Genomic DNA, 24,298 nt, shown 5'->3' on the forward strand with positions numbered 1-24,298 from the left:
TCTAACACAATTTCCCAACTCATATGGAAACGGGGTTTGTATACAATATACAGTGTGTATAAAATATATGTATATGTAACACTGGCTAGCTGGCTTGACTGTCAATCCTAGAGATGTAGCGTGGTCGTGGGATCAAGCGCAGGCCAGATTATAAAATGTCTCTGACAGAGTTGACAACCTATACTGTAAATGCTAAGCTAATTAGCATTTTGAAGAATGCCATTAGCTAAACTAGCAATTGAGTCCAAACCTTACGGTGCGTGCATTCGTCCTTGAACGTTCAAAGCGCAGAAACGTGCACCGCGTCCGTCCGGTTAAGGTCTGCGTCAGAGTTGCTTTCGCGTGTACTGCTGAGCGGAGTCAGGCTGTTGATGGACGGCCTCTCGCATTTTAGCGGCAGGGCTTCCTGGAATTTGGCGTTCAATCTGGAACGACTGCAGAGAAAAAGATAACAAACTTGTGACATTTAAGCCACACTCGGACGAACGTGAAAACAGTAGTGCTCAAAACATCAACATGAACTATAATTATATAATAATTATTATGATGATAAAATACTGTATTTGTGGGTTTAACTTTCATGCAGTATTAACAATAATCATATCAAACACATGACTTATATAATAAATCAATAATAAGAATTATGATCAAACATTTTGATATTAAATGACAAAACACAAATATTTAAAAAAACATGATGAAATGATGAAAATCAAACATAACCGCTAACATTTCAACTTCAGTGGTATTATTAAAAATAACAGAATAAGGTAACACTTTAGTATCGGGAACATATTTACCGTTAATTAGTTGCTTATTAAAGTAACAAATACTTAGTTTCCCCTGGGGGGGGGGGGGGGGGGGGGGGTGTTGCCCACATATCAATCAATCAATCAATGAATGTTTACTTATATAGCCCTAAATCACCAGTGTCTCAAAGGGCTGCACAAACCACTAGGACATCCTCGGTAGGCCCACATAAGGGCAAGGAAAACTCACACCCAGTGGGACGTCGGTGACAATGATGACTATGAGAACCTTGGAGAGGAGGAAAGCAATGGATGTCGAGCGGGTCTAACATGATACTGTGAAAGTTCAATCCATAATGGATCCAACACAGTCGCGAGAGTCCAGTCCAAAGCGGATCCAACACAGCAGCGAGAGTCCCGTTCACAGCGGAGCCAGCAGTCCTCTCCAAGGTTCTCATAGTCATCATTGTCACCGACGTCCCACTGGGTGTGAGTTTTCCTTGCCCTTATGTGGGCCTACCGAGGATGTCGTAGTGGTTTGTGCAGCCCTTTGAGACACTAGTGATTTAGGGCTATATAAATAATCATTGATCGATTGATTGATAGTTTAGAATTTTTTGGACACTAGGGGAACACCTCCAAAGACATGCACCTGGGGATAGGCCCCTCCCACCTCCAAAGACATGCACCTGGGGATAGGTAGATTGGCAACACTAAATGGTCCCTAGTGTGTGAATGTTGTCTGTCTATCTGTGTTGGCCCTGTGATGAGGTGGCGACTTGTCCAGGGTGTACCCCACCTTCCGCCCGATTGTAGCTGAGATAGACGCCAGCGCCCCCCGCAACCCTAAAAGGGAATAAGCGGTAGAAATTGGATGGATGGATGGATGTATTCCGTTTATATTTACATCTAACACAATTTCCCAACTCATATGGAAACGGGGTCTGTAAGTAAAACAATATACTAACTTTTTGCAGTTTAATTGGTTGTTCAAACACAAAATGTTCACAAAGTATAAAGAAGAGGAATAATGGTAATTATTGAAAATAAGTTATGATTTATCTCTTTATGGGAATCGTAACTGAGTTAATAACTATCTATGAAGAGAACTGTTTTATTTTGAAATCATTTATATAATTGTTTTACAAGTTGGAAACAAGAAGTGAACATACACTATATTGCCAAAAGTATTTGGCCACGCATCCAAATGATGAGAATCAGGTGTCCTAATCACTTGGCCCGGTGTATCAAATCAAGCACTTCGGCATGGAGTCTGCTTCTACAAAACATTTCCAGCGTGGAACGGTCAGAGGACGCCACTTGTGCAACAAATCCAGTCGTGAAATGTCTTCACTCCTAAATATACCATTCTTTGTTATAAGAAAATGGGAGAGTTTGGGAACAACAGCAACCCAGCCACCAAGTGGTCGGCCAAGTAAGCTGACAGAGAGGAGTCAGCGGATGCTGAAGCGCATAGTGCAAAGACTTTCTGCACAGTCACTTGCTACAGAGCTCCAAACTTCATGTGACCTTCCAATTAGCCCACGTACAGTACGCAGAGAGCGTCATGGAATGGGTTTTCATGGCCGACCAGCTGCATCTAAGCCAGACATCACCAAGTCCAGTGCAAAGTGTGGGATGCAGTGGTGTAAAGCACGTCGCCACTGGACTCTAGAGCAGTGGAGACGCCTTCTCTGGAATGATGAATCATGCTATAACCTATATTATTTTAATCATATCCAGGAGAGCTCATTGGTCAACACTCTTTAGCATTAATTTTTTTTCTCCTATTCCCACCCACCTCAGGAATTACACTCACACACACACTCATTCACACAAACACACACTCTCACCTTGAGGTCTCATCACTGACTAATTGACAATGTATTTTTGATGATTATTATTATCCATAGCAGGGGTCAGCAACCTTTTTGAAACCAAGAGCTGCTTCTTGGGTACTGATTATTGGGAAGGGCTACCAGTTTGATACACACTTCAATAAATAAATTGCCAGAAATAGCCAATTTGCTCAATTCACCTTTAATATATATATATATATATATATATATATATATAAATGGGTATTTTTGTCTGTAATTCCGTCGTACTTTTTTTTAAAAAAGGTTTTTTGTAGAGAATAAATGATGAAAAAAAAACACGTAATTGAACGGTTTGAAAGAGGAGAAAACAGGAAAAAAATGAAAATTTAATTGACACATAGTTAATCTTCAATTTCTACTCTTAAAATTCAAAATTCAACTGAAAAACAGGAGAGAAAAACTAGCTAATTCGAATTTTTTTGAAAAAAATTAAAAAAACAATTTATGGAACATCATCAGTACTTTTTCCTGATTAAGATTAATTTTAGAATTTTGATGACATGTTTTAAATATGTTAAAATCCAATCTGCACTTTGTTAGAATATATAACAAATTGGACCAAGCTATATTTCTAACAAAGACAAATCATTATTTCTTCTAGATTTTCCAGAACAACATTTTTAAAAGAAATTCAAAAGACTTTGAAATAAGATTTAAATTTGATTCTAAAAAATTTTCAGATTTGGTATTAACAGTTTTTTTGAATTTTAATATTAATATGTTTGAAGAAATATTTCACAAATATTCTTCGTCGAAAAAACAGAAGCTAAAATGTATAATTAAATTAAAATGTATTTATCATTATTTACAATAAAAAAATACATTTACTTGAAGATTGATTTAAATTGTCAGAAAAGAAGAGGAAGGAATTTAAAAGGTAAAAAAGGTATATGTGTTTAAAAATCCTAGAATCATTTTTAAGGTTGTATTTTTCTCTAAAATTGTCTTTCTGAAAGTTATAAGAAGCAAAGTAAAAAAATAAATGAATTATTTGAACAAGTGAAGACCAAGTCTTTAAAATATTTTCTTGGATTTTCAAATTCTATTTGAGTTTTGTCTCTCTTAGAATTAAAAATGTCGAGCAAATCGAGACCAGCTTGCTAGTAAATAAATAAAATGTAAAAAATAGAGGCAGCTCACTGGTAAGTGCTGCTATTTGAGCTATTTTTAGAACAGGCCAGCGGGCGACTCATCTGGTCCTTACGGGCTACCTGGTGCCCGCGTTGGTGACACCTGATCTATAGCATTTACTTAATTTTTCAACTATATGTTAATCAAGCAGCGAGCACATAATATTACTCTGTGTAGGGGAGATGAAACACCCTGCAATGTATGTCGTCTTGACGCCATACAGCCAAATGACTGATTACCCGTATGGGGTTTGAACCCAGTACCCCCGTATAAGGAGATGAAACACCCTGCAATGTATGTCGTCTTGACGCCATACAGCCAAATGACTGATTACCCGTATGGGGTTTGAACCCAGTACCCCTGTATAAGGAGATGAAACACCCCGCAATGTATGTCGTCTTGACCTCATACAGCCAAATGACTGATTACCCGTATGGGGTTTGAACCCAGTACCCCTGTATAAGGAGATGAAACACCCTGCAATGTATGTCCTCTTGACCTCATACAGCCAAATGACTGATTACCCGTATGGGGTTTGAACCCAGTACCCCTGTATAAGGAGATGAAACACCCCGCAATGTATGTCGTCTTGACCTCATACAGCCAAATGACTGATTACCCGTATGGGGTTTGAACCCAGTACCCCTGTATAAGGAGATGAAACACCCCGCAATGTATGTCGTCTTGACCTCATACAGCCAAATGACTGATTACCCGTATGGGGTTTGAACCCAGTACCCCTGTATTAGGAGCCCACAGTGTTGACCATTGAGCTATCCTGGGTCCCCTCAAAAGCTTGATGTTCGCTCATACACAAATGTAGTCAGTGAACTATGATAGAAGTGAAAGAAAAAACATTATCTTACAAGTCAGGGATTTGAACCCAGTAGTACTGAGTGAGAGGCAGCATTTTAACCATCAAGCTATCCAAGGTGTTGTTGGGCAACTATTTTGTCAGATAAAGTGCAGTTTTCTTTTAAGGTCAGGACTGAGACGGAGATTTACGATCCATATAGAAGGTGGTCATGTGTTTAGAGCAGGGGTCTCAAACATGTTATTTTGCGGCCCGCACCTTGATATGACAATTTAATGCTAGTGCGGCCCGCAATATTATTATGAACGGTGCTTGACAACGTCATACTTGCCAACGCTCCCAATTTTCCTGGGAAATCCTTGAAATTCAGGTGACCCATCCTCTAGAATTCCTGTCGATTTTCTCCCACCAACAATATTCAGGGGGTGCCATGATGACACTGTCTTTAGCGCCACCTACATCCTGCACTAACCAGGTTCATGTCGTACCTCGCTATGTAAGACGCACGTGAGTTATTGCAAGACATATTTGATCAACAGCTACACAGGTCACACTGAGGGTAGCCATGAAAAAAACTTTAACACTGTTACAAATATGTGCCACACTGTGAACCCACACCAAACAAGAATGACAACCCCATTTTGGGAGAACATCCGCACCGTAACACAACATAAACACAACAGGACAAATACCCAGAACCCCATGCAGCCCTGACTCCTCCGGGCTACAATATACACCCCCGCGGCCCAGACTCACCCAGTTTCTGCATCCAGTGGCCCCCAGGTAAATGGATTTTGAGACCCCTGCTTTAGAGTCATACAACTACTAACTGTTAGCATGCCAACGTTTGAAACTTTTATTAGTAGATTACACAGTACAGTGCATATTCTTTACAGTTGACCACTAAACGGTAACACCCCAATAAGTTTTTCAACTTGTTTAAGTCGGGGTCCACGTTAAGCATGCCAACGTTAGCACACATGCTACCTGTTAGCATTTTATTGTTGAGATGCTAATGTTTTAGGGTAGCTTTGTAGCTTATTTTGTACAGTTATACTTAAAACTCACGGATTGGGTCACTTGGCACCATTCTAAAAGTACGCCGGCTTCCAGCGACCCCCGGCCAGAGGTCCAGGTCCAGGGCACAGATAGCAGGCCCAGCAAATATCCGCGGGAATTGTATAGTCATGTTTTTAGGCTGACATTGAATGGCTGTTCTGTGAAGTTCCAGGAAAAATGAGGGGGTTTTCTAAAATGTGTAAAAGAGATTCATCTAAAATGTAACCCCATAGATAATTGAGGCTTTTGTCTGTGTTTGTGTATCGCTGCACCGTGTTGGAGACATTCATGGCTTCATGTTCATCCTGTACTTGTTCATGGCTTCATGTTCATCCTGTACATCCTATGCTTTTTTCTTCATGGCTTCATGTTCATCCTGTACATCCTATGCTTTTTTCTTCATGGCTTCATGTTCATCCTGTACATCCTATGCTTTTTTCTTCATGGCTTCATGTTCATCCTGTACATCCTATGCTTTTTTGTTCATGGCTTCATGTTCATCCTGTACATCCTATGCTTTTTTCTTCATGGCTTCATGTTCATCCTGTACATCCTATGCTTTTTTGTTCATGGCTTCATGTTCATCCTGTACATCCTATGCTTTTTTGTTCATGGCTTCATGTTCATCCTGTACATCCTATGCTTTTTTGTTCATGGCTTCATGTTCATCCTGTACATCCTATGCTTTTTTGTTCATGGCTTCATGTTCATCCTGTACATCCTATGCTTTTTTCTTCATGGCTTCATGTTCATCCTGTACATCCTATGCTTTTTCTTGTCCTTCTTTTTCTAGGTGATTTGTTTGGGGCGGGGGGAACATTTGACATGTTTGTTGTATCACCGTTATTTGTACATGTCGAAAAAAACTCAATAAACAAATGTTGAAAAAAAAACAATAATATAAATTACGATCAAACATCTTATTTAGTTAATATACAGCATAACAAAAAATAGCTTAAACAAACATGGAGCAAAATATATAAATTATATTAAACAATTATTACATGATTATAAAACAATAATAATAAAAAAAATTATGACTGAACATAACAATCCATCCATCCATCCATTTTCTACCGCTTATTCCCTTTCGGGGTCGCGGGGGGCGCTGGCGCCTATCTCAGCTACAATTGGGCGGAAGGCGGGGTACACCCTGGACAAGTCGCCACCACATCGCAGGGCCAACACAGATAGACAGACAACATTCACACTCACATTCACACACTAGGGACCATTTAGTGTTGCCAATCAACCTGTCCCCAGGTGCATGTCTTTGGAGGTGGGAGGGGCCTATCCCCAGGTGCATGTCTTTGGAGGTGGGAGGAAGCCGGAGTACCCGGAGGGAACCCACGCATTCACGGGGAGAACATGTAAACTCCACACAGAAAGATCCCGAGCCTGGATTTGAACCCAGGACTGCAGGACCTTCGTATTGTGAGGCAGACGCACTAACCCCTCTGCCACCGTGAAGCCCAACGTAACAATCCAAAAATGTAAAATAAATCATTAACTAAAACAATATTAAAACATGATGATACATGATACTTAAACAATTCACAAGCGATGATAAAACATGATAGTAACTAATTAGTCAGTAACACTTATGATCAAACATAATAAATACATAATATTTCATTAAATAATAACACAACCAAAATGAAACATAATAATTAAATAAAACTGTAAATATAATGATAATAATAATAATTTTTAAAAAATACAAATGTTAATGTCAGAGTTAGTTGGTGAGATCCCCAAGATGCAGAGAAGGAGGCAGGCATGGAGTAAGAAAACATGTGTTGGGATCCGTGACTCGGATCTTCACCTTTATTTTTCCATCTTTGTTTCATTATCTTTCTGACCAGCTTACTTCCTGTTTAGTCCGTTACCATGGTTACACATTGATTTCACCTGCTCCTCGTTTTCTACACACACCTGGTTCTCCTTGATTACTCCCTACATAAGCCTTCCTCTTTTCCTTGTTCAGTCTGGGTCCATCAGAATTTGCCTTTGAGCAACAGTATCGACTGACTTCACGTAGGTATATTCTTGCTAGCTTTTCACTCCAAGCCTTTGTTTTATTCCAGCTCTCACGCTGATGAATTGTTTTTCCTTATTGTGTGCCTTCGTGCAAGTCTTGGTTTTTCTGTTTTCTATTCCTAGCTTTTATGCTGGCGCCCTTGGTTTATTTTGTCTGCTAGCTCCAGTATTTTTGTTCGTAGCCTACTTTTGTTAAGTTTAATAAAACATTTAAACTTACCATTGCTGTGTTCTTGTCGACGCGTCCACGGAGGGACAAACCCGACATTACTATGCCATTCAGTCATTACAACATGATTTAATAAAAATAATAGAACTAGAACAAACAAAAGGGTACTAACACAAAGCGTGCACGAGGCGGATAACAAACTAAGAGAGCTAGCACGGGAGTTAGAAAACAAAAAGGAGACTTAGCATGGAAGCTAGCAAAAGCAAAAAGGGGCCTAGCGTGGAAGCTAACGGGTAGCGAGCAGTAAAACAAAGGTCGTACTTGTAAAATGAAAGAACAAACTGGAAGCAGGGAACAAAAAACAGTAAGCTACAAACATCAAACGAATATAGCTTACCGCTATGCTGCAAAGACACAACAAGGTACGACACGACAGGAGCGATAATACATCGACAATTCAATAATCCAGCACTGACTGGAAGACAAAGCAGGAACAAATAGGAATGGGCTGATTGACACCAGGTGCGGCCAGGTGCCAATCAGCCGCATCTGAGGGGAAACAAAGCACTCAGGGAGACAAACAGGAAGCTGAGCCAAATTAAGAGTGCTGACAGGAACCAAGGACAGGAAATACTAAACACAGAGGAAAAACTAAAACACAAACAAACTGTCAGTGGCAAGCCTGACAGCTAAATCACGATAATAATAAAGAATTCAATAAATAATGATTACTACCCATGACACGTTTACCCACCTGTAGGTCAAATTCGGCTCTACGCGGACGTCCAGCAGATGGCTGCTGGTGGAGCTGCGGAGGTCAAAGGTCTTGCGGGCCCAGCAGGAAGTGAAGGTGTTAGGCGAGGAGGAGGAGGACAAAGACACCTTCCTCAGCGGCTTCCCCTCAGAGCGGCTCGACTCCATCGTCTTCGGGTCCACAAAGTCGTGGTTCTAAAGGCCGAGAACAGAAAGACCTTTGAAGATACCGCAAGCGTGCACGTGGGCATTCAGGTGAACTAACCGTGGTCTTCTCCAGGCAGTGCAGGAGGTGATGGCGCTGCACCTCCATGTTGGACTTGCACACCAGCGCCTCCCTCGCCTGCTTGGACGCCTCCGATAGAAAAAAGAAGCCGTAGATCAACCTTCACATGGTCTTCTTATGGACGGTCCACACAGAAGAAGAACCACAAACACTGTTGTTGGTTGTAATGACAGCGTGCCGATAAAAAGACCAGAAAAAAAAAGGCCACATTCCTTTGGTCCCAAATTAGTTATGACCTCCATGATCTACTTCATCCAGTCAGGCCCCTTAAAACAGTGGTGTCCAAATTAGTCATGACCTCCATGATCTACTTCATCCAGTCAGGCCCCTTAGAACAGTGGTGTCCAAATTAGTCATGACCTCCATGATCTACTTCATCCAGTCAGGCCCCTTAGAACAGTGGTGCCCAAATTAGTCATGACCTCCATGATCTACTTCATCCAGTCAGGCCCCTTAGAACAGTGGTGCCCAAATTAGTCATGACCTCCATGATCTACTTCATCCAGTCAGGCCCCTTAGAACAGTGGTGTCCAAATTAGTCATGACCTCCATGATCTACTTCATCCAGTCAGGCCCCTTAGAACAGTGGTGTCCAAATTAGTCATGACCTCCATGATCTACTTCATCCAGTCAGGCCCCTTAGAACAGTGGTGTCCAAATTAGTCATGACCTCCATGATCTACTTCATCCAGTCAGGCCCCTTAGAACAGTGGTGCCCAAATTAGTCATGACCTCCATGATCTACTTCATCCAGTCAGGCCCCTTAGAACAGTGGTGTCCAAATTAGTCATGACCTCCATGATCTACTTCATCCAGTCAGGCCCCTTAGAACAGTGGTGTCCAAACTAGTTATGACCTCCATGATCTACTTCATCCAGTCAGGCCCCTTAGAACAGTGGTGTCCAAATTAGTCATGACCTCCATGATCTACTTCATCCAGTCAGGCCCCTTAGAACAGTGGTGTCCAAACTAGTTATGACCTCCATGATCTACTTCATCCAGTCAGGCCCCTTAGAACAGTGGTGTCCAAATTAGTCATGACCTCCATGATCTACTTCATCCAGTCAGGCCCCTTAGAACAGTGGTGTCCAAACTAGTTATGACCTCCATGATCTACTTCATCCAGTCAGGCCCCTTAGAACAGTGGTGTCCAAATTAGTCATGACCTCCATGATCTACTTCATCCAGTCAGGCCCCTTAGAACAGTGGTGTCCAAATTAGTTATGACCTCCATGATCTACTTCATCCAGTCAGGCCCCTTAGAACAGTGGTGTCCAAATTAGTCATGACCTCCATGATCTACTTCATCCAGTCAGGCCCCTTAGAACAGTGGTGTCCAAATTAGTTATGACCTCCATGATCTACTTCATCCAGTCAGGCCCCTTAGAACAGTGGTGTCCAAACTACAGCAACGACTCAGCAGTGTCATCACTTTGGCCCGCTGGACAGCATGAGGCCAAAGAAACATTTTATCTGAGGACCATTTCATTTACAAATTAGCAATGTAGACAGCGTGGCGCAGTGGTAGAGTGGCCGTGCGCAACCCTAAGGTCCCTGGTTCAAATCCCACCTAGTACCAACTTCGTCATGTACGTTGTGTCCTGAGCAAGACACTTCACCCTTGCTCCTGATGGGTGCTGGTTGGCGCCTTGCATGGCAGCTCCCTCCATCAGTGTGTAAATGTGGAAGTAGTGTCAAAGCGCTTTGAGTACCTTGAAGGTAGAAAAGTGCTATACAAGTACAACCCATTTATTTATTTATCATTTATTTTGTATTTTGTTATTAGTCAATCTTCCCTCTCACGTCTGCAACTGGCCTAAAATGCAGCTCCCCGACTTTTAACCAACACAAGAAAACTAGAGCACATGAGTCCTGTTTTAGCCTCCCTCCACTGACTGCCTGTGTCTTTTACAGTCCATTTTAAAATGATGTTACTCATTTTTAAATCCTTATATGGTCTTGCCCCACCTTACCTCTCTGAGCTGCTCCACCTCTATGCCCCCACCCGGTCCCTCAGGTCAGCTGATCCTGGAGGTCCACAAATCAAAGCGCAAGCTCAGAGGGGACGGAGCCTTCTCTGTTGCGGGTCCCAAACTCTGGAACCATCTCCCTCTCCATGTGAGACAAACTCTGGAACCATCTCCCTCTCCATGTGAGACAAACTCTGGAACCATCTCCCTCTCCATGTGAGACAAACTCTGGAACCATCTCCCTCTCCATGTGAGACAAACTCTGGAACCATCTCCCTCTCCATGTGAGACAAACTCTGGAACCATCTCCCTCTCCATGTGAGACAAACTCTGGAACCATCTCCCTCTCCATGTGAGACACACTCTGGAACCATTTCCCTCTCCATGTGAGACAAACTCTGGAACCATCTCCCTCTCCATGTGAGACAAACTCTGGAACCATCTCCCTCTCCATGTGAGACACACTCTGGAACCATCTCCCTCTCCATGTGAGACACACTCTGGAACCATCTCCCTCTCCATGTGAGACAAACTCTGGAACCATCTCCCTCTCCATGTGAGACAAACTCTGGAACCATCTCCCTCTCCATGTGAGACAAACTCTGGAACCATCTCCCTCTCCATGTGAGACAGGCCCCTTCTTTGGCTATTTTTGAGACCCTTCTTAAAACCCTTTTTTAAAACTGTTTTTAACTGTTTTAAATTTTTTTAATTTTTTAACTGTTTTTTAATCTAACAAATTGTTCTTAGCGTAATTTGTATTTGCTATTTCAATGTTATTTTTTAGTTTGTCCTTTGCCTTTATTTCTTTGTGGTGTACAGCCCTTTGTTCTTCAACTGTGGTTGTTTTTAAAGGGTTATAAATAAAGTTGCCCTGCGATGAGGTGGCGACTTGTCCAGGGTGTACCCCGCCTTCCGCCCAATTGTAGCAGAAATAGGCAACCAGCGCCCCACGCAACCCCAAAGGGAAAAAGCGGTAGGAAATGGATGGATGGATGTAAATAAAGTTGGTTTGGTATGGCCTGTCAGCTGCAGTTGAAGGTATGGCAACTCAAATCAGTGACCATTAATTGTCCAGCCACAAAATTGCATTGCACATAATTTACCTATATGACCCAATCCAAACACCCTTCACCACTCATGGTGCATAAAAAAAAAATCCACCAGCATAAAAATTCAACAAACAAGGTCCCACATAACACAACCTGCTCATTTAAATTTGTGGATATTATTAAAAAAAAGTCCAATCAGCATTAAAACAATCCAAACTACACCCATTTAAATCCATTATGGGAAAAATGCAGGACACTCTCTCCGCACTTAACTCCAGACTGCTTGATATTTCTGGTTGATTAAAAAAAACTTTAAAGGCCTACAGAAATGAGATGTTCTTATTTAAACAGTGATAGCAGCTCCATTCTATGTGTCATACTTCATCATTTCGCGATATTGCCATATGTTTGCTGAAAGGATTTAGTAGCGAACATCCACGATAAAGTTTGCAACTTTTGGTCGCCAATAAAAAAGCCTTGCCTGTACCGGAAGTAGCAGACGATGACGTCACCGGTGTGAGGGCTCCTCACATCCTCACATTGTTTATAACGTGAGCCTCCAGCAAGAGCTATTTGGACCAAGAAAGCGACAATTTCCCCATTAATTTGAGCGAGGATGAAAAATTTGTGGATGAGGAAAGTTAGAGTGACGCGCACAAAAAAACAAACAAAAAATAAGCAACGGCTCCAGGCGGCAGCAGTGGGACCGTTTCAGATGTAATTAGACACATTTACTAGGATAATTCTGGAAGATCCCTTATCTGCTTATTGTTTTAATAGTGTTATAGCGAGATGGCTGCGGTGAACGGCAGTGTCTCTCAGAGAAGCCGATGAGCTAAGATCCCAGTTGCCTTTTTGAGCTGCAGGATGAGGTCGCGTAATCCACTGAAGTCTCTGGTAAGAGCCGATTTAATATCACAATATTCCCATCCAAAAGCTTGCTGGTTGACGTAGAGAAACATGTTTGCTTGACTGCTCTGTGTTAAAGCTTCACAACAAACAAAGAAACACCGGCTGGGTTTCGGTGCTAAAGGCAGCTGCAATCCGCCGCTTTCCACCAACAGCATTCTTCTTTGACGTCTCCATTATTAATTGAACAAATTGCAAAAGATTCAGCAACACAGATGCCCAAATTACTGTGTAATTATGCGATGAAAAGAGACGACTTTTAGCCGTGAGTGGTGCTGGGCTAATATGTCCCCTCCAACCCGAGACGTCATCATTCCGTGACGTTTTCAACAAGAAACTCTGCGGGAAATGTAAAATTGCAATTTATTAAACTAAAGCGGCCGTATTGTCATGTGTTGCAATGTTAATATTTCATCATTGATATATAAACTATCAGACTGCGTGGTCGGTAGTAATGGGTGTAAGTAGGACTTTAAGGAGGTCGTCATGAAAGTAGACAAGGAATTGGGGCAAATTTTCACATACTCGTACTTCCAATCAACCAATCCCAGTTAAAAAGTTTGGACACCCCTGCCTTGGAACATTTCTACAAGCAAGATGGCCGCCTTTGCTACTTGTCTCAGTGGAAGTAAACATAAGAGCCAATCAGCATCCAGCACCAGAAAGAACTAACGAGTGTTACCTCTGGGTCGGCGTCGGTCAGCCGTTTGTAGCGGAAGTAAGCGTTGGCTCCGGCGTTCTTTCCCGCAGAAATTCTGGCCAGACGAGTTTTCTGCGGGCGAACAGGTGCACACGTTCTAGGGGGCGCTCTCACGTGGAAGCTAAGCTAAGCTAGCACTCACCTTCTGCGCCCGCCTCTTCTCAGCACGCTGGCTTTGGAGGTAGATGCGGCTAAAGTTGGACACGATGACGGGCACGGGCAGCGCGATGACCAGGACGCCGCTCAGCGAGCAGATAGAGCCCACGATTTTACCCATGATGGTGTTTGGAACCATGTCGCCGTACCTGAGGCGGAGGTGAGAGGTCAGTGAGGACGTCTAGAACAGTGTTTTTCAACCTTTTTGGAGCCAAGGCACATTTTTTGCCTTGAAAATATCCAGAGGCACACCACCAGCAGAAATCATAAAGAAAGACAACGAAACTCAGTTGACATAAAAAGTCGTTGTCGCAATTGTTGGATGTGACTTTAAAGCATAAGCAAGCATGCATCACTATAGCTCTTATCTCAAAGTAGGTGTACTATCACCACCTGTCACCATACTTGCCAACCTTGAGACCTCTGATTTCAGGAGGTGGGGGGGCGTGGTTAAGAGAGGTGGCGTATATTTCACCAACTTGAGTATTTCATATATATTTCATATATATATATATATATATATATATATATATATATATATATATATATATATGTATGTATGAAATACTTGACTTTAAGAGAATTCAAGCTATATATATTTATTTTATTATATATCTAAATAAAATAAATAGTTAAATTTCCGACGGCACCTATCAAATACACAGTAATAAAAACACAGTTGTTCTACTAACTGTACTGTGCTTGCTGGTTACTAAAAAAAACAACAACAACACTTACCTTTCACTGTTTGAATAACATTTGTTCTGCCATTAGCGTATTGGCGAGCGAGCTCCGAATCCAGGAACATCCTTCACGGATTTGTTGTAGATATCCGCGAATGAGAAGGGGATGTTGCTTCCAGCTATCAGCATAGCCATCTTTATCTCAGCATAAGTTACACCATCGGGTCTCCATTTTGCGAGGTGGGCCATAATACTGGGTTGTGAACGATGCTGCGCTGCGGACGCTTTGTGCTTCGCTGACCCTTCATGAGTATATCCCTTCACCGTGTTCAATGGAGAAGTCTGTTCTACAAAATTTTCAGGCCACATACTCCTTCCCCTTCGAACTCTCCTGGATAAACTTAAATTCTTGTTTCCAATCGTTCTGGAACTTGCAAGCGCATTTCTTCATTTTTGCTCGTGGACGGTGTAATATATTGGGTTGGAGTCAATAACGAGGCGACGTGATGAAGTTACGTCGTCTTTACTGTGGGCTTCAGAACAGACTCCCTAATGCATGTTCCTTGACTGCACTTAAATGTAGAATATATTTACATTCTATTCTATGTACAGTAGATGGCAGTATTGTCCTGTTTAAGAGGGTCACAACATTGAGTCAGGTCTGCATGGAGCTGGATGGGGCGTGGCCTCCAGCTCCGCTTGAATTTCGGGAGATTTTCGGGAGAAAATTTGTCCCAGGAGGGTTTTCGGGAGAGGCGCTGAATTTTGTGAGTCTCTCGGAAAATCCGGGAGGGTTGGCAAGTATGTCTGTCACATCACAACATTTTTTGCTGTTTTCCTGTGTGTGGTTTTTTGGTTCTTGTCTTGCGCTCCTATTTTGGTGGCTTTTTCTCTTTTTTTGGTATTTTCCTGTAGCAGTTTCAGGTCTTGCTTTGAGCGATATTTCCCACATTTACTATGTTTTAGCATTTGAGAATATTTCAGTTGTTTTTATCCTTCTTTGTGGGGACTGTCATATGTTTGGATGTACTTTGTGGACGCCGTCTTTGCTCCACAGTAAGTCTTTGCTGTTGTCCAGCATTCTGTTTTTGTTTACTTTGTAGCTTGTTCAGTTTTAGTTTTGTTCTGCATAGCTTTCCCTAAGCTTCAATGCCTTTTCTTTGGGGCACCCACCTTTTTTCTATTTTTGGTTTAAGCGTTAGACACCTTTTTACCTGCATGCTGCCTCCCGCTGTTTCCGACATCTACAAAGCAATTAGCAACCTACTGATATGGAAGAGTCTTACAGCAGTTAGTCTGCCCAGCCCTAGACAGCACCGACACTCAACAACAACACATCATTTGCAGACTATAATTACTGGTTTGAAAAAAATATTTTTTTTACCCCAAATAGGTGAAATTAGATCATCTCCCACGGCACACTACTGTGCCGCGGCACAGTGGTTGAAAAAGACTGGTCTAGAGTCGTTTGACAGCAAAGCTTGCGCTTCTTTTTTGCGTCCACATGGCGGCGCCAAAGCTCTTCTCCTCCTTTCAAGTTCTCCAGCAGCTGAAGACAGAATGTCCAGCAAGCAGCTTGATGACGCTTAACTTTAGTGCTGATGGAACGTTTCCATGTGACATAAATAACTAACGATGTATTTCTACTACATCTCGCAGCATGTGTGTGTGTGTGAGAGGTTTGAAAACAGATATGACCTTTGACCCCAAGAGCATTTACTTGAACACAACAGCAAAATGAGGCCATATCACTGAGGTTGTGAACGTTTAAGCATCTGTGCACCTTTTACTCGCTTATTGTGTATCACACCTGTGCAAAATCCTGTCACCATAATTAAAGGCCTACTGAAATGAGATGTTCTTATTTAAACGGGGACAGCAGCTCCATTCTATGTGTCATACTTCATCATTTCACGATATTGCCATATTTTTGCTGAAAGGATTTAGTAGAGAACATCCACGATAAAGTTCGCAACTTTTGGTGCAAATAAAAAAAAGCCTTGCCTTTACCGGAAGTAGCAGACGATGACATCACAAGTGTGAGGGCTCCTCACGTCCTCACATTGTTTATAATGGGAGCCTCCAGCAGCAAGAGCTATTCGGACCGAAAAAACGACAATTTCCCCATTAATTTGAGCGAGGATGAACGATTCGTGGCTGAGGATATTGATAGTGAAGGACTAGAAAAATAAATAAATAAAGTAAAAAAAAAAAAGGCAATTGCATTATGAGCGATTCAAATGTTTTTAGACACATTCTGGGAAATCCCTAATCTTTCTATTGTGTTGCTAGTGTTTTAGTGAGTTAAATAGTACCTGATAGTCGGAGGGGTGTGTCTACAGGTGTGTTGACGCCAGTCTCTGAGGGAATTAGTCACGGCAGCAGCAGCACGACATAAGCTCCACTGATTTCCAGTAAGAGGCGACTTATTTCCACAATTTTCGCACCGAAAACTGCCGGTTGACATGGAGTCGTGATCCATGTTCGCTTGACCGCTCTGATCCATAGTAAAGCTTCATCTCCGGGAATTTTAAACAAGGCTAAAGGCTAAAGTTTCCCACCTCCATCTTTCTACTTTGACGTCTCCAATATTAATTGAACAAATTGCAAAAGATTCAGAGACACAGAAGTCCAGAATACTGTGTAATTATGCGATGAAAAGAAACGACTTTTAGCCGCAAGTGGTTCTGCGCTAACATGTCCCCTCCAACTCAAGACGTCACGCGCACGCCTCATCATACGCATCATCATTCTGCGACGTTTTCAACAAGAAACTCTGCGGGAAATTTAAAATTGCAATTTATTAAACTAAAGCAGCCGTATTGTCATGTGTTGCAATGTTAATATTTCATCATTGATATATAAACTATCAGACTGCGTGGTCGCTAGTAGTGGGTGTAAGTAGGACTTTAAGTCCTATTCAACAAAGGATGTGCTTTTACTTTGAAGACAGGATGTCAAAGCAAAAATGTTAGATAAGTGTTTTAAAAGACAAGCTTCACTGTTTCCTCCTCTTTGTTGTGATAAACATTTCTTTAAGATGGCTCAAAAGGTCATGTGATCGACCAATGAGAAAGCGTGTTTACCGTCGCATGATGTCAGGACGCCTGAGGGCCGAGATGCGCGTCCTTTGTCGTGTTCTTTTAGAATATGGAAACGTGCAAACGGGCCTAGATGAGTGTTTGCGACATATACACATACTGTACATATACATTCACTGTACAAACATACATATACACATACTGTACATATACATTCACTGTACAAACATACATATACACATACTGTACATATACATTCACTGTACAAACATACATATACACATACTGTACATATACATTCACTGTACAAATATACATATACACATACTGTACATATACATTCACTGTACAAACATACATATACTGTACATATACATTCACTGTACAAACATACATATACACATACTGTACATATACATTCACTGTACAAACATACATATACTGTACATATACATTCACTGTACAAACATACATATACACATACTGTACATATGCAAGCATATACACATACATACACTAATGCATATAATCACGTTTCATCAAACATTGTTGCCCCAGGTCAGGGGTCAGCAACCTTTGTGAAACCAAGAGCTACTTCTTGGGTACTGATTAATGCCAAGGGCTACCAGTTTGATACACACTTAAATAAATTACCAGAAATAGCCAATTTGCTCAATTTACCTTTAATAAATAAATCTATATATATTTTAAAAATGGGTGTTTCTGTCTGTCATTCCGTCGTACATTTTTTTTCCCTTTCATGGAAGGTTTTTTGTAGAGAATAAATGATGAAAAAAACACTTAATTGAACGGTTTGAAAGAGGAGAAAACCCGAAAAAAAATTAAATTAAATATTAAAACATAGTATATCTTCAATTTCAACTCTTTTAAATTCAATATTCAACCCCCCAAAAAAATGAAGAGAAAAACTAGCTAATTCGAATTTTTTTGAAAAAAATTAAAAAAAGAATTTATGGAACATCATCAGTCATTTTTCCTGATTAATATTATTTTAGAATTTTAATGACATGTTTTAAATATGTTAAAATCCAATCTGCATTTTGTTAGAATATATAACAAATTGGACCAAGCTATATTTCTAACAAAGACAATTCATTGTTTCTTCTAGATTTTCCAGAACAAAAATTTTAAAAGAAATTCCAAAGACTTTGAAATAAGATTTAAATTTCATTCTACTGATTTTCTAGATTTGCCAGAATAATTTTTTTGAATTTTAATCATGATAAATTTGAAGAAATATTTCACAAATATTCTTCGTCAAAAAAACAGAAGCCAAATTGAAGAATTGAATTAAAATGTGTTTATTATTCTTTACATTAATAAAAAAAAATACTTGAACATTGATTTAAATTGTCAGGAAATAAAAGGAAAGAATTTAAAAGGTAAAAAGGTATATGTGTTTAAAAATCCTAAAATCATTTTTAAGGTTGTATTTTTTTCTCTAAAATTGTCTTTCTGAAAGTTATAAGAAGCAAAGTAAAAAAATAAATGAATTTATTTAAACAAGTGAAGACCAAGTCTTTAAAATATTTTCTTGGATTTTCAAATTCTATTTGAGTTTTGTCTCTCTTAGAATTAAAAATGTCGAGCAAAGCGAGACCAGCTTGCTAGTAAATAAATATAATTGAATAAATAGAGGCAGGTAAATGCTGCTTTTTGTGCTATTTTTAGAACAGACCAGCGGGCGACTCATCTGGTCCTTACGGGCGACCTGGTGCCCGCGTTGGTGACCCCTGCCCTTGGGGAAAGTGGGTAACACATGGCACACATAACTTAACCCAGTGGTTCTCAAATGGGGGTACGCATAACCCTGGGGGTACTTGAAGGTATGCCAAGGGGTACGTGAGATTTTTTAAAAATATTCTGAAAACAGCAACAATTCAAAAATCCTTTATAAATATATTTATTGAATAATACTTCAACAAAATATGAATGTAAGTTCATAAAGTGTGAAAAGAAATACAACAATGCAATATTCAGTGTTGACAGCTAGATTTTTTTGTGGACATGTTCCATAAATATTGATGTTAAAGATTTCTTTTTTTGTGAAGAAATGTTTAGAATGAAGTTGATGAATCCAGATGGATCTCTATTACAATCCCCAAAGAGGGCTCTTTAAGTTGATGATTACTTCTATGGGTAGAAATCTTTATCTATAATTGAATCACTTGGTTTTTTTTTTTCAACAAGTTTTTAGTTATTTTTATATCTTTTTTTCCAAATAGTTCAAGAAAGACCAATACAAATGAGCAATATTTTGCACTGTTATACAATTTAATAAATCAGAAACTGATGACATAGTGCTGTATTTTACTTTATCTTTTTTTTCCAACCAAAAATGCTTTGCTGTGATTAGGGGGTACTTGAATTAAAAAAAGGTTCCTCTGGGGGTACATCACTGAAAAAAGGTTGAGAACCACTGGCTTAACCTATTGTTACTACAACAATCTACAAGGTTAATACAGTTTGTTTCTTTTTTCTTCCCCTCCATTTATCTGCCTTCTTTTGTTTTTTAAGTTATTGTTACATATATGTGTTGTTGCATTTGAAACAATTGTATTGTTGATAATAGAGGTAATTATTGTTATTATTCATTATCAATAGTGCTATTTCTATTGGTATTGTTTTGCACCATGTGTAGTGTAATAATGCTGATGGTCATTTCTGTCTTATTAATATTTATTTCATTAACTTCTTCTTTGCTATCACTTTTAACCATCATATTTGTACATATCCTATTCGCTGATGCTGTTCTGTTGTTGTTATTGTTATTGTTGTGTTTGTTGTCTCTTGGTCCTATCCCCCTCTTTTCCCCCACAATTGTCCTCTCCCTCTCCCCTCCTGCACCAAATAATAATATAAATCCATTTAAAGGAGTCAAATACAAAAAAGGCAACAAGAGAAGTATCCCACACTTCTCTTTTGTCAAGTAAATCTGTAAAGTCGATACAGGCATCAACAATATGATTTGCCTGAGTGGCTGGACAGGAAGAAAAAAAAAAGAAAAGATGAGTGTTTGCAGCAAGATACGGCCAAGCATCTTTGACCATCCCACAAGTCATGTGACACCCAGGTCACACTGTGATGTAATGACAGCGTGCGGAGACAAGCGCTCACACCTTAGCGTGTCAGTTGAGGCCTGGCCAGATGACACCTGAGCACACCTGACATCACGCCGTACTTACCCATAAGTTTGTGCGGCGGAGTGCTGACCACGTCGCCATGGAAACAAAGTCAACCTTCTGTCAGGCTTGCCACTGACAGTTTGTGTGTTTTACTTTTTCCTCTGTGTGTGTTTAGTATTTCCTGTTTTTAGTTCCTGTCAGCGCTCTTATTTTGTCTGTTTCCTGTTTTTTTCCCCCCTGTCAGCTGTTTTCCCCTCAGATGCGGCTGATTGGCGCCTGGCCACACCTGGTGTCAATCAGCCCGCTTCTATTTGAGTCTGTTTTTGTCCCCCAGTCAGTTGTTGGATTATTGTCATGCCGATGTCGCCCTTGGCGTTGCTACCTGTCGTGTCGTGTCATATCTTGTCTTGCGGTAAGCTATGTTTGATTGCGGTTTTTAGCTTACTACCTTTTGTTCCCTGCTTCCAAGTTTGTTTTTATATTACCTGTACAATTTCTGTATCCTGTTCGATTCTTGCTAGCTTCCATGCTAAGTTCCTTTTTGTTTTCTAGCTCCCAGGCTTGCTCCCTTAGTTTGTTATCGGCCTCGTGCGCGCTTTGAGTTAGTACCCTTTTGTTTGTTCTTGTTTTATTATTTAAATTATGTCATGTTTTCCTGCAAAATGCCTCCTCCTTCTCTGCATCTTGGGGTTCGTCACAAACTAACTCAGACACGATAATCCAGCAACTGACTGGAGGACAAAAAGAGACTCAAATTGAAGCGGGCTGATTTACACCAGGTGTGGCCAGGTGACAATCAACCGCAGCTGAGGGGAAAACAGCACTCAAGGGAAAAAACAGGAAACAGACAAAACAAGAGCGCTGACAGGAACTAAAAACAGGAAATACTAAACACACACAGAGGAAAAACTAAAACACACAAACTGTCGGTGGCAAGCCTGTTGGCGATGTCACAAAAGTCTTTATTATCATCAAAAATCCAATTAAAGTCCTACTGAAAGCCACTACTAGCGGCCACGCAGTCTGATAGTTTATATATCAATGATGAAATATTAACATTGCAACACATGACAATACGGCCGCTTTAGTTTACTAAATTGCAATTTTAAATTTCGCGCAAAGTATCCTGTTGAAAACGTCGCAGTATGATGACGCTTATGATGACGTGTGCGCGGGACGTCACGAATTGTAGCGGACATTTTTTTCCAGCCCGATCCAAGCTACAAGTAGTCTGCTTTAATCACATAATTACACAGTATTCTGGACATCTGTGTTGCTGAATCTTTTGAAATGTGTTCAATTAATAATGGAGACGTCAAAGAAGAAAGATGGAGGTGGGAAGCGGTGTATTGCGGCCGCCTTTAGCAACACAAACACAGCCTGTCTTTCCTTGTTTACTATCCCGAAGGGTGAAGCTTTACTACGGAACAGAGCGGTCAAGCGAACATGTTTCTCTACCACATGTCAACCGGCAGGTTTCGGTGAGAAAATAATGCTAATAAGTCGAGTCTTACCAGAGACATCAGCGGAGCTTGTGTCCTGCTGCAGCTGCGTCTCTCCCTCAGAGACACTGGCGGTCAACACACCCATGGCCACAGCCCTCCGACTTTAAGGAACTATATAATCTCACTAAAACACTAGCAACACAATAGACAGATATGGGATTTTCCAGAATTATCCTATTAAATGTGTCTAATAACATCTGAATCGCTCTCACTGCCCTCGCCTTTTTTTTCTTTCTAGTCCTTCACTCTCACTATCCTCATCCACGAATCTTTCATCCTTGTTCAAATTAATGGGGAAATTGTCGCTTCCTCGTTCTGAATCGCTCTAGCTGCTGGTGGCAATGATTATAAACAATGTGAGGATGAGAGGAGCCCTACAACCGGTGACATCACGCGTACATCGTCTGCTACTTCCAGCACAGGCAATGCTTTTTTATTAGCGACCAAATGTTGGGAACTTTATCGTGGATGTTCTCTACTAAATCCTTTCAGCAAAAATATGGCAATATCGCCAAATGATGAAGTATGACACATAGAATGGACCTGCTATCCCCGTTTAAATAAGAACATCTCATTTCAGTAGGCCTTTAATACCGCCGCTAACCGCCATTTTAATGAGCCCATCAGCATAGTGTGTGTGTTCACGGAGATTGTGTCTTAGCAGCACGTGTCATGTGACTAAATAATAAATGCATGTGGATGCCTGTCTGCAGGTGTGTCACAGAAACACGATACACACACGCATGCTTGATGATGGGATGAGAATCACGTACCCCAGCGTAGTCATGGTGACGATGGTGTACCAGAAGGCCGCAGGTATGGAGGTGAAGGTGGAAGCTTTGGAGGTTTTCTCGGCGTAGAACATGACGGTGGCGAAGATGATGATGGCCATGGTGAGCGTGAAGAGGAGGAAGCCCAACTCGGAGGCGCAGCTCTTCAACGTGTATCCCAGGATGCGCAGGCCCGCCGAGTGGCGCGAAAACTTGAAGATTCGGAAGACGCGGAAGACGCGCAGCGTGACAAAGGCGCCGCTCACGTTCTCGTTGTCGGGCATGACGAGGCCGATGTAGTAGGGCATGATGGCCACCACGTCGATGAGCGACATGACGCTCTTGACAAACTTAAAGCGGCAGGGGGCGGCCACTAGGCGTAGCACGTACTCCACCGTGAAGATCATCACACAAGCCGTGTCCAGGCAGAAGAAGGCCAAAGCAAAGCGTTCCCCGCACGGCAAGGCCTTGACGCTGGTGCCACACGGTACCGTCTCCACCACGTTGGCGAGCACGGACACGGCAATGAAGAAGCCTGTGACGTAGTACAAGACCAGCGCCGTGGTGGACGAGTGCGGGTTCTCGAAGGCGCGCCACATGGACTCCTGGAAATTCATGTCCGGCAAGACCTGCTCTTGGCTCGTGTCCCTTTCCTCGTCATCCTGAATCTGCTCCTGGTTCTCCCTGCGCCGGTCCTTGTAGTCCTCGTAGCAGCAGTCCCCGATCACTTCCGGAATGATGCCGAAGAAGGTGAGCTCCTCGTCAAAGGCCGAGATGCACTCCTGGCGAGGGAAGTGCATCCTCCCCGTCCGGTAGAAGTTGAGGATGTGTCGGAACAAGTCCGGGTCTCGGTCGAAAAAGAACTCGTCGCGCTCCTCCTGGAAGAAGAAGTCCCTCTCAGAGCTGCCCAGCAGGGTGTCAGGGTAACGCTCCAATGTGTCTCGCCAAGTCTGGAATCTGATCCCACTCACATTGATCACAACTATGCCGCCTTTTCCGCGCTGCAGTTTTTGCGGGGCTTCCGGCATTGGCGTAGTGGCCACCGGAATCCATCCCACAGCAGCTGCGCGGGCCAGCGGCAGCCACGCAGCCGCAACTGCGGCCATCCCAGGCACTCCAGACCAGACGGACCGCCTGGAGGTTGGACAGTGGAGGGTTACCGCTGAGGAGAAACCTGCGCTCTTCAGGAGACTGAGGAAGCTTTCATGCACAAGCTTGGTGCATGTCAAAGGTCGTCTTTCTTCTTTCTGATGAGGCGCTACTCTGATGGCGGGAAGTCAAGCAGCTGGTTTGTTGTGTCAAACAGGTGATGCCCCACGGACCTCCCCCATAGCCTCTAACTCCTCCCTCAGACCGCTCTCCTCCTCTGCGTGTGTTTGCGTGGGTATGTGTGTTCAACACATTGACTTGCCTGCGTGTGCGTGTGTGTGTGTGTGTGTGTGTGTGTGTGTGTGTGTGTGTGTGTGTGTGTGTGTGTGTGTGTGT

General features: G+C 41.8%; 1 protein-coding gene across 1 annotated transcript; it reads right to left on the reverse strand.

The window, feature by feature from the left end:
- Positions 1–280: 280 nt before the first annotated feature.
- Positions 281–23,919, reverse strand: kcnd2 (potassium voltage-gated channel, Shal-related subfamily, member 2). Its single transcript, XM_061912544.1, has 6 exons — positions 22,817–23,919; positions 13,655–13,817; positions 13,495–13,584; positions 8,861–8,950; positions 8,597–8,790; positions 281–434 (listed from the first exon to the last, which is right to left on the reverse strand). The coding sequence occupies exons 1-6, from the start codon at positions 23,917–23,919 to the stop codon at positions 281–283; spliced, it is 1,794 nt and encodes a 597-aa protein (XP_061768528.1).
- Between the last annotated feature and the right edge of the window lie 379 nt (positions 23,920–24,298).

This window comes from Nerophis ophidion, linkage group LG10 (assembly GCF_033978795.1).
Source record: "Nerophis ophidion isolate RoL-2023_Sa linkage group LG10, RoL_Noph_v1.0, whole genome shotgun sequence".
Taxonomy (NCBI): domain Eukaryota; kingdom Metazoa; phylum Chordata; class Actinopteri; order Syngnathiformes; family Syngnathidae; genus Nerophis; species Nerophis ophidion.

Excerpts from the sequence above, each read along its gene's own strand:
- kcnd2 (XM_061912544.1), bottom strand. The coding sequence starts at position 23,919 with ATGGCCGCAGTTGCGGCTGCGTGGCTGCCGCTGGCCCGCGCAGCTGCT. Across the intron at positions 13,818-22,816 it reads GTCACCATGACTACGCTGGG|GTACGGCGACATGGTTCCAA; the intron begins GTACGTGATTCT and ends CCTCCGCCTCAG. Across the intron at positions 13,585-13,654 it reads AGAAGAGGCGGGCGCAGAAG|AAAACTCGTCTGGCCAGAAT; the intron begins GTGAGTGCTAGC and ends GTTCGCCCGCAG.